This window comes from Pinus tabuliformis, chromosome 5_2, assembly GCF_031772625.1.
Source record: "Pinus tabuliformis cultivar Carrire ecotype Pingquan chromosome 5_2, CPIR1, whole genome shotgun sequence".
In the NCBI taxonomy this organism is placed as follows: domain Eukaryota; kingdom Viridiplantae; phylum Streptophyta; class Pinopsida; order Pinales; family Pinaceae; genus Pinus; species Pinus tabuliformis.
In genome coordinates this window covers 455,085,878-455,101,819 of record NC_142306.1, presented here as the reverse complement: position 1 = coordinate 455,101,819, position 15,942 = coordinate 455,085,878, and the positions used below count along the sequence as shown (strand labels likewise).

The 15,942-nt window shown below is 42.5% G+C and overlaps 1 protein-coding gene across 1 annotated transcript; it reads right to left on the bottom strand.

The window, feature by feature from the left end:
* Positions 1 to 12,060: 12,060 nt before the first annotated feature.
* On the bottom strand, positions 12,061 to 13,566 carry LOC149159647 (putative xyloglucan galactosyltransferase GT11). Its single transcript, XM_089433532.1, has one exon. It carries the CDS (start codon positions 13,464 to 13,466, stop codon positions 12,144 to 12,146), a length of 1,323 nt encoding a protein of 440 aa, XP_089289658.1. The 5' UTR covers positions 13,467 to 13,566; the 3' UTR covers positions 12,061 to 12,143.
* Positions 13,567 to 15,942: the final 2,376 nt, after the last annotated feature.

Sequence of the window (15,942 nt, the reverse complement as noted above, 5' to 3'; positions counted from 1 at the left end):
CAGGTGTCATTCGTCCCAGCATTAGTCCTTATTCATCACCGGTGGTCATGGTGCTCAAGAAAGATGGGAAGTGGCGGATGTGTCCAGACTTCAGGGCCCTCAATAAGTTGACAGTCAAAGATAAATTTCCCATCCTGGTGGTTGACGATTTGCTGGATGAACTCAATGGGGCTCAATTCTTCACTAAGCTGGATCTTCGCTCGAGCTACCACCAAATTCGCATGAAGGAAGTCGACATTCCAAAGACTGCTTTCAGAACTCATGAAGGCCATTATGAGTTCTTGGTCATGCCATTCGGTCTTTGTAATTCCCCCTCTACTTTTCAGAGCCTTATGAACCACATTCTCAAACCATATCTCAGGAAATTTGTCCTTGTCTTCTTCGATGACATCCTCATCTATAGTTGCACTTGGGTCGCACATCTTCAGCATGTAGATATACTCTTGCAACTACTCCGCAAGCATAAATTATTTGTCAAGATGTCCAAGTGTTCATTTGGCATGGAAGAAGTTGAGTATTTGGGCCACATTGTGGGGTGTGAAGGTGTCAAGGTGGACCCCAAAAAGATCCAGGCAATGCAGGATTGGCCTCAACCTAAGACCTTGAAGAGCTTGAGATGATTTTTGGGTCTCACAGGCTATTATCGTAAATTTGTCCACAACTATGGTCGCATAGCGAAGCCCCTCACTCAACTCCTGAAGAAAAATTCATTCTTCTAGAATGAGGACACACAACAGGCATTTACAGCTCTCAAAAATGCCATGTGTTCCACTCCAGTCTTAGCATTACCTGACTTCACCAAATCTTTTGTCATTGAATGTGATGCTTCGGGTACAAGTATTGGGGTGGTCTTAATGCAGGAAGGGTGACTTTTGGCCTTCACAAGCCAACAACTAAGTGGGAAGAATCTGGGCCAATCTACCTACGAGAAGGAAATGATCGCCATCTTACATGCAGTAGAGACCTGGCGACCTTACTTATTGGGGCGACGTTTCCAAATCCGCATAGACCATCACAGTCTTAAATATTTTTTGGAGCAATGCCTATCCTCCCCACAACAAAATAAATGGCTTGCCAAAATGCTGGGATATGATTATGAGATCATTTACAAAAAAGGGCAAGACAATAGTGTAGCAGATGCATTATCTCGCCAATTTGAGGAGGAAAGTACTCTGCTAGCAATTTCCCTCCCCATTCCAGAATGGATTGAAGAGGCTCGCAGGGAATGGTTTTCACATCCTGGGCTCTCCCAACTCATTTATCAATTGTAGGTATATCCAAATTCCACCAAGGGCTACTCGTGGTAGGATGAGATTCTTCGCTACAGGGACAGAGTCGTAATATCACCAACATCCACCCTCAAAAGTCGCATTTTGGAAAAATTGCACTCATCCCCCATTGCAGGACATTCAAGCTTTCAGAAGACGTATGCTCGCACCAGAAGATCATTTTTTTGGACAGGCATGAAAAAGGACATCCTTACTTTCGTAGCAGAATGCGATGTCTATCAACGCCACAAAGGGAAGACCGTCAACACACCAGGCACATTACAACCGTTTCCCATCCCGGCATAAATTTGGACGGAGGTTTCTATGGATTTCATTACAGGTCTTCCAAAGTCAGGAAACAAGTCAGTCATCATGGTGCTTGTGGACAGACTTTCGAAGTATGCTCATTTCTGCGCCCTACCCCACCCGTTTACACTGACTTTGGTCGCTAAATCTTTCATGGATCAGATATTCAAATTGCATGGCATGCCCACTTCTATTGTGTCCGATCGCGACCCGATCTTCACCAGTATTTTTTGGCAGGAACTCTTCAGGCTACAAGGCACTCAACTAAAACTCAGTACTTCCTATCATCCATAAACGGATGGTCAAACTGAAGCCATCAACAAATGTCTGGAAACCTACCTTAGGTGTTTCACTTCAGAAAAGCAACATCTTTGGGTACAGTGGTTACCTCTGGCTGAATGGTGGTATAACACCAACTATCATGCCACCACCGAAATAACTCCCTATGAAGCAGTATATGGTCAACTCCCTCCTTCCCCTACTTCTTATATCAAGGGGTGCTCAAAGGTACAAGCAGTGGATCAACTCCTACAACACCGTGCAACCATGCTCGCCCATCTTAGAGAGAATCTTCATCAAGCTCAAAACCGCATGAAGCAACAGGTAGACCAGCATCGCTCAGAGCGCCAATTTCAAGAAGGGGATCAAGTCTTTTTGAGGCTGCAACCATATAAGCAAACATCACTCAAAGACAAGGGTTGTCAGAAACTATCTCCAAAATTCTACAGACCATATCAAGTACTTCAGCGCATTGGAGAAGTGGCTTACAAGTTGGCTTTGCCACCTACTGCAAAAATCCATCCAGTTTTCCATGTCTCATGCCTCAAGAAAGTGATTGGGAACAATTTCAGAATTCAAACCAGTCTACCTGAATTGGACGAAGAAGGGTCAATCTGGCTCCAACCTGAATAGGTCTTAGACACACGAGACAGGCACCTGCGGGGCCGCATGATTAGGGAAGTCCTCGTCAAGTGGAAAGACACCTCCCTGGAAGATGAAACTTGGGAACAAGCCACTATTCTTCAGCAGTTTCCGCAGCTTCAGCCTTGAGGACAAGGCTAGTCTTAAGGGGGAGGGCATGTTAGGGTCCCACCCTAACCCCCTTATTTATGTAATGAGATCGAGTCATAGTCAAGAGTCAATAAAGCCCATATAATAATTGTAAGTGGTTAACCTGCAATTAATGACAGGACCACAGTTAGTTGCAAATGGGTCGTAGTATTAGATAGATGGTATTACTAAAACCCATGGTATTGATCCTTGGTATTGCATGTATGAGTCATATATAAAGGATAGAGACTCCCTGCGAGGAGCATTGTGTCTTATTTTGTATCGAGCTCTGCTCTATTGGAGGCTGCCCCCTTCAAGAGGCCAGTGAACATTGCTTTCTGAATAATAAAATATTTTTTGTTGTCTCTCACTATTCTATGTTCTGGGTATCTTTCTTCGCATATTCTGTATTTGGGTATCTTTTTGCAGGTTAAGAGCATAACATGAGGTACCATTGATTGCTCAAGTTGAACTAGGATCATACATATTACAGACATTTATTGATGAAGGCACTCACATGGAAGAGCCTCATGATGAAGTAAGTATTGTTGTTACTTGTGTTTCATTGGAGCTTTTGGAGGATGGGCCATATGTAGGAAAGGGAAAAGATAGTTTTCTAATGCAATGGACAACCTTGCCATGGATATCTACGATGAGACCTTGTGCGGAGAAGCAAGGAACATTGATTGTTGCAGAGCTTGTTTGGGCAATTTGTGACATTAGGGTAAAAGGTGAAAATGCTTGTGACAGGGGAGGTACATGATGATCATTATGGAGGATGGGTCATTCTTTAACCATATGGAGAATTGGCTAACTATCTGACATGAATCATGGATAAATTGGAGGAAGGGCACATTGGAGTTTTGATGATATGATATTTGAGTGGACTTCTTCATGGCTGAGACCAAGAGGTAGTGTTGGTGAACCTCTAGTGGGGGAGGTAGCAATGATGGAAGGAACCTGTGACATATGATGTGATATATGGTTTGAATGACCGAGGGCACTAAAACTAATTGAGGACTAGGATGAGATGACTGATGTTGTGATGAGTCTACTTAGACAACATGGGCAGGTAGAGTCATGGACATTGAGTTGGATAGATGGAGCATGGAAGACTTCTTGTAGGGACATTATGCAGGAGCACTTATAGAGATGTCACTTATGGGCATCCAATGAGGAGTGCCAAGGCAAGGATGTTGTGTAGATGGACTTGTTGATGCGACATGGAGACATTTTACAGATGAGCCGGTGGGGATGTTGTGCACTTTTGTACAACAAGGCGATGGACTGATTGGATTTGTGAGTAGACGATGGGATTATTCCTACCACATGGAGTGCAAAGGCATCTTGCAATGGCATTTGAGACCGAGACATGTATGCTTGCTGAGATGTTGGATGGAGATGATTCATGGGAGCTCATGCTGACTTGATATAGTTGTAACCATTGGATACTTCATTTTATGGTGGTATTGGAGTATTTGATTCATTGAGGAATTGAGGTTAGTGGTGTACCTGACTTTGATGCAGTATGGGATGCATATTTTTGGGAAGATTTATGGGGTGTGTTCAGAGGGAGTGACTTGATGGATGTGATCGAGACAAGGAACTTTGGATTTGATGGAGTTGTAGCAATGGTGATGCCTTGGTGGTAGCACTTGGGCATGAGTTGAGTTGATTAGATTTGACCACTTTGATAGACATGGTCGTTGATTGGTTTATGACCATGGGCAACACATGGATGATGAGGCATGTGTAGACTTTCCCTTTGACAGATGACATATTGTAGATGAGATGGAGGTTGCTTCATGGACCTAGATATGGCACATTGCGAGTTGATTTGATGGGAGGAGCTCTTAATTTTGAGGAGATGAACCTCACACATATGGTTGATGATGTTTGGATAGATGTGATTGATTGATACACAACACATTGACACCAACATCACGAGAAGCATGTTGCAGACGAGATGGATATTACTTCATAGGCCTGAGCATGGCTTACTTTATACTTTGATAGAGATGGGATGGATTCTTGATCGAGTTGATGACGGGATGTTGAGAGAAATGGGCAATGATGGCATGAGGAAGTGCAATTTCATGATTTGAGCGTGATGGTTGGACTGATCACCTGACTAGTTCAAGTCATGGAGGCTAGCAGTATACTGAGATATGATTGAGTTGAGTTGGAGTATCATGGCAACAGTTCACATGATCATGATACATGATGATTTGACACGACGTCTGATGCAGTGACAACATGTAGCTTGAGTTGGAGGGACCAGCCTTCCACAGTGGGGCAACATGTGGAAATTGCGATGGATGTGGTTGATGATCATGGATTGAGGAGATTTTCCCATTCCTAGAGTCATGAGCCTTGATGGTTTGTGCGATGATAGAGCAGAGTTGGACAGCATAGACAATTTGGAGATGTTGGAGCTAGCGACACTTTGCGACGATATGGTGGAGTTGTTAAGGACGACAAGCTTATGGGAGGGGGGGTGTGACGCCCTCGAGTCTCGAGCAGGCGTGCACGATGGGCGGGCGCCCTCGTGCACGACGGCGGGTGCGTTTTGACACGACGACGAGCTTGGTCGGACCCGACAATGGGCGGACCCGACGATGGGCGGACCCGGCGAATGAGTCACCGGCGAGTTGGGATGCGAACACGGTGCAACAGATGGGCGAGCGGGTGCAGCAGAACGACGAGCTGGGCGGCAGCATACGCGGGCGAGCTGGTTTACAACAGTGGGCAGGCGCCCCGGCGGACGACCCGCGCACGACGGGCAGGCGAACCGGGCGGGCTACCTGACCGTGCGACAAATGACTGCAGCAATGCGACGAGCTGCAGGGCGGTGCGACATATATGCGACGAACTGTGTAACATTGTATATGCAACGAAGGGAAAACGTTTGGACGAACTAAGCGTTGGGCCTTTAGCTATATGCGATGGGTTATAAGTATTGAGCGCATATCATATGGTGGTTTATACGCACATATAAATATGTGCGTGGATTAATTAAAATAAAATGCAGCATAATATATCATATACGTGGCCTTAATATGCATAATGGGGTCGGCCATGGGTAATACACCCCATTAAAATATAAAGAAGGACGTATGTGGAATTAATAAGAATATAATAATGTAATTTAAACATATACGTGGGCTTTACATGTAATAAAGGGAGGTCGGCCATGAATAAGTAACCCCCTTGTAATCATGTGGAAGAAAGCGTATATATGAGTGAAGGATGAGCTCATTTCATCCATCGACTTCGCTCAAGTCTTCTTCGCATAAGATGCAAGAGGAAAGTGCGAAGGTTCTTAAGGAATGCGCATTCCTCATGCGCATGAAGGAATAAAGAAGGACTCGCATTTCTTGGTTCGGTTTGTGGGAAGGAGTCACAGTTGAGGAGGGTTGGATACACGGTCGAGTGCAGATTTGTGTGAACGTTTTGATGACCTGGGCAGGTGTCCGTTCACGAACGAAGGTGCATAAATTGTGTATGTTTAAGGCTTCTTATGCCTTGTTGTATTATTTCTAAGTGTTGGTCGTGGGATTGGCCCGACACACTTGTACATTTGTATTATTGAAAAAGATCATAATATATTCGGGCAGACTTTCGGGAGTTGCCCCTCCCATTCTTCTCGGTTGTTTTGCAATTGTTATTCGGTTAAATTGCATATGATAATGTTAAGAATGGTTTATGAAGATTTATGAAGATTAATGTTCATGATTATAAGTGAAGGCATGTTTACATCGGTTTAAAGCTGATTACATTGGTTAAGGCGTAGTCCATAAGCGTGAACTTGTTAAAAAGTGAACGTTCGGTGGTGCCGCACCCCGCCGGGCACGGAAAAAAATTAACCGTAGACTTGGGGGCGTGACAGGTGGTATCAGAGCAGGGTTGCTCGTTCAGGTGTTGAAGTTGCTACACACCTTTACCGAAGTAAAGGTGGTATCAGAGCTCGGTCAGAGTTGGTGAGCAGGGTTGCTCGTGATGGTTGACAGGTGAAGATAAGGTATGGAGAACAACCGAGGTCTTGTAACCTTGAAGATTTGTGGCAAAGATGTTCAAGCGTTGGCAAAGACAGGTGGCTCATATAACCTTATATCGACACGGTTAGTAGAAGAAGTGGGGCTGATATCTTTTATGGAGAACTGGGGGATAACCTCGTGGAATTTGGCAATAGGCATGATACGAGATGTACCTGTACAGTTGGAAGGATGTAGAGGTCAGCTGGACTTCGTGGTGATAAATACAGATGGCATTGATGTGATGCTTGGACGAGATGGACTTCTTCAAATCGATCAGGCAATGGAACCAGATGAAATTGCAGACCGGGAAGAGGAAGTCATGATGGCCGAAGATGTTGAGGACTTAACTATGATGGAGGTTAGACTTGAAGATGATCAAGCTAAGCCCGAATCATGCAGCTCATGGACATGGACCGATGAAGACACTCATGTGGTAGGACTATGTGATGATGAGGATATGATGGAGGCCGAACTTGAGTTTAATCAAGTTGAACAAGGATCATACAGTCTGGCAGCATGGATGGACACTCACATGGAAGACGAAGTACAAGGCATGGCAGGTTTGAGAGAAGGTGAAGAGAAGCTCTTGCTTACCTTATGCAGGTTGAAAAGGTTGAAGGAAGAGAGACCCCGAATCCGAGAAGAACTTGAAGCCTTGGAGAAAAACGTTGAAGAAGAGCTTCTTCAACTTGGTTGGACAATGGAGCATGGTGATGAGGACTCGATGGAGGCAGAACTTGAAGGTGATCAAGTTGAACCAGGATCGTGCAGCTTATCGACATGGATGGGTGAGGTCACTCATATGGAGGAGCCTCATATTGATGAAGTAAGTATGGATGCTTGTGTTTCATTTGATCATTTGGTAGATGGACCGTGTGCAGTGGAAGGCAAAATCAGTTTGCCTATGCTATGGAGGACCTTGCCATGGATGACTATGATGGAACCTTGTATGGAGAAGCAAGGGTTGTTACCTGCTGAAGGACTTGTTGGGGTTACTTGTGACCTTATGGTTGAAGGTGCAAGGGCCCGTGACAAGGGTGGAACTTGATGATCATTATGGATGATTTGGGTCATGCTTTAGCCACATGGCTAAGTGCCCGGCATGACTCATGGACAGGTTGAAGGGCACACCTTTGGGTGGACTTCTCATGGCCGAGACCGAGAGATAGTCTTGATGGACACCTTGGTGGAGGAGCTATGGAGAAGGGACTCGTGATGACATGGTGGTATGGTTGGTGACCGAGTTCACTAAACCGAAGATTGATTACTTGGATGATGCTTAGATGGACTTCTCATGGCCAAGACCAAGAGATAGTCTTGGTGGATCTTTGGTGGAGGAGCTCATGATGACATGAGATCGTTGTGACTTTTGGGACATCATACATGGTGGACTTCGAGGTCTGATGCATTGAGGAGCTGAGGTCGAGAGACTTTGATGTAGTATGGGATGCATACTTCCAAAGTACATGTATGGGCATGACTTGGAAGGGTGACTTGATGAGGAAGACCGATGAGACACTTTGAGGTGATGGGGTCACGATGATGATGATGGTGCCTTGGTGGACATACTTGGGCATGAGTTGAGCCGAGACTCAACTGCTTTACACACATGATGATGTTGACACAGATATGGCAGACTTGGCACATTGACATCAACACTTCGTGGACAGCATGTTGCAGATGAGATGGATGGAGCTTTCATGGACCTGAGCATGGAGATGAGTGTTGACACGTGACCAGGATGTGTAGCACTTATACATGGGCAGTTTGCACATGGAGATGACTTGGTGGAGACGGGCCTTATATACGTGGCAGTGATGGTTGCCTTATATGGAGGGGTCTAAATTATGGTCGATACTAGTCTTGGTGGAGAGTCACTAAGATGGTGTGTTGTCGGGGCGACAACGTTTTCGGGTGGAGGAGAGTGTGACGCCCTCGAGTCTCGGGCAGGCATGCACGATGGGCGGGCGCCCTCGTGCACGACGGCGGGTGCGTTTTGACACGACGACGAGCTTGGGCGGACCCGACGATGGGCGGACCCGGCGAATGAGTCACCGGCGAGTTGGGATGCGAACACGGTGCAACAGATGGGCGAGCGGGTGCAGCAGAACGACGAGCTGGGCGGCAGCATACGCGGGCGAGCTGGTTTACAACAGTGGGCAGGCGCCCCGCCGGACGACCCGCGCATGACGGGCGGGCGAACCAGGCGGGCTACCCGACCGTGCGACAATCGACTGCAGCAATGCGACGAGCTGCAGGGCGGTGCGACATATATGCGACGAACTGTGTAACATTGTATATGCAACGAAGGGAAAACGTTTGGACGAACTAAGCGTTGGGCCTTTAGCTATATGCGATGGGTTATAAGTATTGAGCGCATATCATATGGTGGTTTATACGCACATATAAATAGGTGCGTGGATTAATTAAAATAAAATGCAGCATAATATATCATATACGTGGCCTTATATGCATAATGGGGTCGGCCATGGGTAATACACCCCATTAAAACATAAAGAAGGATGTATGTGGGAATTAATAAGAATATAATAATGTAATTTAAACATATACGTGGGCTTTACATGTAATAAAGGGAGGTCGGCCATGAATAAGCAACCCCCTTGTAATCATGTGGAAGAAAGCGTATATATGAGTGAAGGATGAGCTCATTTCATCCATCGACTTTCGCTCAAGTCTTCTTCGCATAAGAGGCAAGAGGAAAGTGCGAAGGTTCTTAAGGAATGCGCATTAAGGAATAAAGAAGGACTCGCATTTCTTGGTTCGGTTTGTGGGAAGGAGTCACGGTTGAGGAGAGTTGGATACACGGTCGAGTGCAGATTTGTGTGAACGTTTTGATGACCCGGGCGGGTGTCCGTTCACGAACGAAGGTGCATAAATTGTGTATGTTTAAGGCTTTTTATGCCTTGATGTATTATTTCTAAGTGTTGGTCGTGGGATTGGCCCGACACACTTGTACATTTGTATTGTTGAAAAAGATCATAATATATTCGGGCAGACTTTCGGGAGTTGCCCCTCCCATTCTTCTCGGTTGTTTTGCAATTGTTATTCGGTTAAATTGCATATGATAATGTTAAGAATGGTTTATGAAGATTTATGAAGATTAATGTTCATGATTATAAGTGAAGGCATATTTACATCGGTTTAAAGCTGATTACATTGGTTAAGGCGTAGTCCATAAGCGTGAACTTGTTAAAAATTGAACGTTCGGTGGTGCCGCACCCCGCCGAGCACGGAAAAAAATTAACCGTAGACTTGGGGGCGTGACAGGGGGTATGTCAGGCCCACGAGTTAAGTCATGTGCGCCCATGTGTGACAGGATCTCGAACTCGGTTATGTGCGACGAGTTGTGCAGAGACGAACTCAGTGATGTGCAATGGTGGCTAGACTTCTCGATTTTATGCAACGAGTTGAGTCTGGCGCGCCCCCGTGTGCGACGAGCGCTCAAGCTCGGTTATGTGCGATGAGTCCTGCGGAGGCATTCTCGGTTATGTGCAACAAGTCATGCGAAGGCTTTCTCGGTTTTGTGCGATGGACGGGCGCGTCCATGTGCGATGGCGGGATGCGCCCCAAGACGTGCGATGGGAGAGTTTATAGGCCGACTTGGGCATGCGATGGAGGAGGCCAGCGTAACTTATGTGGACCCGACGGGCAAGGAGATGTGGCTAGGCCGACATGTAGAAATGGACAAGGTGACCCATACTTGGGTGGATGGCTGTGTCACTTGAGTGTGGAGAGATGGGTATATATACACCATGATAGAGAGCATTCAAGGCATCAATCAACAACCAAACATCAAGGGCGAAACTTGGTCTGAAGTTTCATGGGCAAGGCTGAATGACTGCGGGTAGATGTAAACGACCACGGGCTGAGCTGAACAATTGCGAGCAAGGCTGAACGAATGGTAGGGTTGAACGACCAATGTAACAAACAAAGTTGCAAAATTGTTTTGAGGAAAGGAAATAATTTAAACCCGAAAGACCTAACGAGATTCACATAGGAAATTTGTTAATCCGATTCAATACCAACATCACATTTCTTTGTCTCAAGAGCCTGGAAACAACCTTGAATCAAATTAGTTCTTTGAAGACAGGCACGCCATTGCTAAATTAATGTTATATCGGAATTCTTTATGAGAAGGCGGTAAAATAAATCTGCAAAATCAGCGAATCTTTAATTAAAATATTTCGCTAATTGATAGGTATACGGTCGACTTCCCATGTGAAGTGATGAATAACGTTGTTTTTGTTTTTATTTTAAATTAAATATTAAGCTACTTGATGGTTGATAAATAGACGATGAACTCCCCGTATGAAGCCATGAATAACGTTTCGTCTTAATGACGAGCAGAGAACGACCAAGGAATTGAAAGATGCTAAAAATTATATCATAATTAAATATGGCCGTTTTATATAGTTGTTTTTGTTTTGCTAATTTTTTATGATATTTGATATAAATGTTTTTTGGTTGTTATCTTTTATAATATTAAAATATTTGTTTTGTAATTTTTTTTAAGCTATAGTTCATGGTCATAGAGTGGCCTCTATATAGGTAAATATCGGGGTGGAACAGGCAGTTCTACCCGAAGGGATCTGCCCGTCGGCTAATGGGATCTGCCCGTCGGCCAATCTGGCCTAACCCCGACGGCGTCGAGGAGATTTGACCCTGTGACCTCCCAACTGGAAAAGTGCTTAACAACTAAAACTTAACCATTTGAACTATCGCTTGGGGCTATTTGTTTTGTAATTTTTAATAAAAAATGATTTCTTAATTACAATGTATATTTATATTTTAATTAAAATAAAAGTTAATAATAAAATGTGTTATTTACATATTTCGTCATTATTTTCAAATTGAATTATTATATTATTAAATATAAACTAAATATATATATCTTAAATTATATATTAAATTGTAAATATATTCTAACAACAACAGCAAAGTCAATGGTTTCATCCTTCCCAAACCAACCTGGGAAACCAACCTGAGTATTTCCGTGGTCGCAAATATTTTGGTAGTAAACATGGAATCCGACATCTTGGATTTACACAAAGCGGAAAATGATATATGCCGTTTATCATTATGATTCGGTCTTCGGAGAGATCTCTGAGCTTCTTCTACATAAAGGAGCAAAAATTTGAATCTGCTCTATCTGCAATCAATAATTAAATTGAGTTTCTAATAGTGTTGCTGTTTGATTGTTTTAAGTTCCAGAGGTTTTGGCTGAATTGAATAAACATTTTTAATTAAATTGTGATTCTTTTGTTTTCTTAAATATATGAATAAATTTAATGTTTTGAATAATTTTGGGAAACTTAAATTATATAACATCCATAAAACAACTTATCATTCTAACTCATCCCTACCAAATTTAAAACAAATTTCCCAAAAATAACAGTTAGAGGACAGCTGAAACAGATCATATTAATAACATCATCGACCTCGGCTTCGCATGCTACAGTGTTCATCTCCGCCTCATATTTGGCCGCTTCCGCTGCTGAGAAATGGAGTCCAACACCCTGTGCACGGTGATGTCGAACGCATCCCGGACCAACCCCGCCGCACTTGAATTGCCCGTTGTCGACTTCATCGTGTAAATGACATGGGGAATCAAACTCATCACTTTCTCCTGCATCTCCCTCACCCGCTCAGGGCTGACGTCACTCAGCACTCGCTCCACGATCGACACATTGGCCACCACGTCGTCCTGCGGGATAAATACAGAGTACCCTTCTCTCTCCTTCTCCCCGTCTGATGGAAGATGCCACGTATACTGTGTATACGCCGAATCCTTGTGGAAGAACACCGGAATGCATCCCGCTATGACGGCATCGAATGTCGACCGGCGCGTCTGTGTGTCGCCGCGTGGCTGCAGGCAGAAGACCGACTCCATGAATGCCTGTATCACAGGCTCAGCCTGGTGGCTGCACCGCGCCGCCACGCAGTCCACGAGGCGGCATCTATCCGGCGACCGGGCGCAGAGACGCATAAGCAAGTTGCGGAAGCCGCCGTCGCTGACGTAGGGGCGGATCGAACCGGCAAAGGCGAAAAGCCGAGTACGCGTGGATGCCCTCACCCGGGTCGTCCACTCCTCGATTTGGCGAGCAGACGACGGGTGAAACGAAGTGGGATACGGGATGGCCTGTTCGTTGGACTGCCACGGGCGCCTTTCGATCGTCAGCAACGTCATGTTAGGAACCCCAGGGACCTCCAGCAAACCAGATCCCCAGCCCTTGCCAGCACCGAAGTCCCAGGCCGTGCGACCCATCACCATGAAGTGATTTCTTCCTCCGCTTCGATTCCACTCGTCTCTCTTTCTCAGCCACGACATGATCCCCACACCGTGCGACGACGCGGGCACTCTGTCCGGTTGTGGATACAAATATTTGAGAGCGTCGAGGCCAGCGTAGTAGGGCACAAACGTGGCGTCGGCCATGGCAGGGTCGGGAGTGAGGCATCTGTATTGCTTCATCCTCTCGTGAAATATGATCTCCAGCATATAAGTATCCGTGTCGAACCAGCCATCGCCCAGGGAGCTATTATACGGCGGCCCGAAGCCATAGTTGGCGGCGCGCGGACAGAGGTTCAACCAGGGCGCGAGATCGAACTTGCACTGTTTCAAGATATCTGCGTTGAATTCCGTAGGAAGTTGGTACATGAAAATTCTTTGACCCCTGCAACTATCGGCGACGAGAGGCAACGAGAATTGAGGGGAATGGAGAGTTTTCCATGTCCATACCAACATCAATAACAGCAATACGAACAGCGCGTAATTCGTTTCCTTCATGGCCCCGTTTGTGCTATGATCGGGGGAGGATTATGAATTATGTATACGCGCAGGTTGAGTGCATAGAATTTGTATGTACGCGCAGATCGCAGCACGGCCTTCTCACGGGGTGAGCAGGGTATGAAGACTTGTTCAAGCTTAAGGGCGTGAGGAGTAAATTGTGGTGGGGACGTGGGAAAAGGTAAAAGGGCGGCGTCATCGGAGGGAATCTCGGGATGTGGGACTGGGTTAATCGTCCGTTCGTTTTTGAATTACGCGAAGATGCCTATCTTCTTCTTCTTTATTCGATCAAAGCTTCCGTCGTCTCGGTCTGTTTTGTTTTGAGGTGTGAGACATTGAAAGACGACGACGTAGCTGCTTTCACAATCCAACTTTTTGGTTATTGATATTCTTAAAGATAATGGCCAGAACATGGTGGGCAAAATGTAGCCTTCCTGTTTAAGAAACGTTTCGAAATAATTATGATGGTTGATAAACGTGTAATATTATAGGAATTGTTTTTAATGTAATTTTTTGAAGTTTTTATGGTGGGTTTTTTATGGTTAAATTTCTTTAAAATTTTACAGGAATTTATTGAAATTACAAGTTTGATGGATAACCTTGTGCAATGGAAGTGTCTTAAAAATTTGTCACAGTGGTGAATCTATATATACAATCAAAAAAAACAAATCAAAATTTCACCTCAAATTTTTCCACAAAATTCAAGCACTAGAAAATCCAAAAAAATACACTTAAAAACAATTCCATTATTATATACAATCGATTGCAAAATGTGACCGATCTGATCATACGAATAAACTAAGTTGATTCTACTACAACTATGACAAATTTAATAATAATAAAGAGGGTCGATTCCACTATGATACGAATAAACTAAGTTGATTCTACCAGAACTCTGACAAATTTAATAATAATAAAGCAGATCGATTCCACTATGATGACGCAAGAGAGGAGCTGGAACGAAACTAGAGATACTTTATTTTCAAATTAATTTTTTTTTGTTTTAATTTACTACGTTTTAGTTTACTTGTTATACATTTCTAAGGTTTTTTTGGTATAGGTATATTTTCTGTTCCAATTTTAATAGAGCTTCCTTGGAATATAAATTTAAATGGTAAAAATTAAAGTATTTAGTTATGATGTTGAATTTATTTATATAATAAATATATATTTAAAATAATAAAAAGTTATTTTCTATTAAAAGTTGTTTCGGGATTTTGATTAAAAATTTTAATAGATAAAATAATTAGCCAATAATGCTTCACATCACACGACATCAAGCTAAAAAAAATATGCCAATTTCAATTCATTTACATAAATGATTTTTTAATATATTACTTTAATTTCAAAATAAAAATAAATAATATAAAAATCATATACTTAAAATATAATTGATATAAGCTCGATTTTTTATGTTTAATTTTTAAGTAAATTAAAAGAATTTTTTATTTGAATAGCAAATAATAATAATTAGCAATAAGCTCGATTTTTTATGTTTAATTTTTAAGTAAATTAAAAGAATTTTTTAGTTGAATAGCAAATAATAATAATTAGCAATAATTTTTTAGAGACAATTTCAAGGGTTCATGATTCGGAAAAAAACAATGCAGTTTATTAGATCTCGGCATATTTTCACCTTGGTTTTGTCGAAGAATCTTTAAAAGAACCCATCCGAATTTTTTTAATGGAATTATGTATAAAATTTGGGTGACTTGAGGAAGAAATGAGCAATAGGATTAATACACGTTAAAACATGAACATGTGAAATCACGAACGCGTTTTGAAGCACGAGGAGAACTTTGTAAAATTAACGAATATGGAGACAGATAGAATTTATTGTAATAATACTTATGTTTAATTTTTTTAAATTGAATTTATAAATAAATATTTATTTGTGAATTTAGTCTAGTTTCGCTGGTTGGTAGCATAGTTGTGATTTGTTTTATTGAAATTTAAGTTTATATTATGTTTAAGTTTTTTAATATAATAATTATGCGGGGTTTTTAAGTAAATATATATTAGGGTGTTTTAAAGTGAGTATTGAATGGTATTATGAGTAATCTCTCTTGATTTTGGTTTAAAATGATTTTGGGTAAGAAAAATTAGAATAGTAAATTTGAATTATGTAATTTGTTAAATCTAATTATTTATTTAAAAATATATTTTTAAATAATAAGAAATCACAATTTCAATTACTTATATATTAGAAAATATATTTAAATAACATGAAATCATAATTTTATTCATAATTTTAGAGTAAAATATTGAAAACAAAAAAAATCTTCCCTAAAATAACTTGCATTTATTTGTAAGTTTTTTATATTAATATATATATATATATATATATATAGTCTTTGTGGAAAGAGGCACTCTACAACTCAGAGCTAGGTATTGTAGTTGTGAACATTTACATGTTAGATGAATTAAAAAATAATAAAAAGCTAAAAGTAATATAGAGCTTAGTATAGGAGAGATG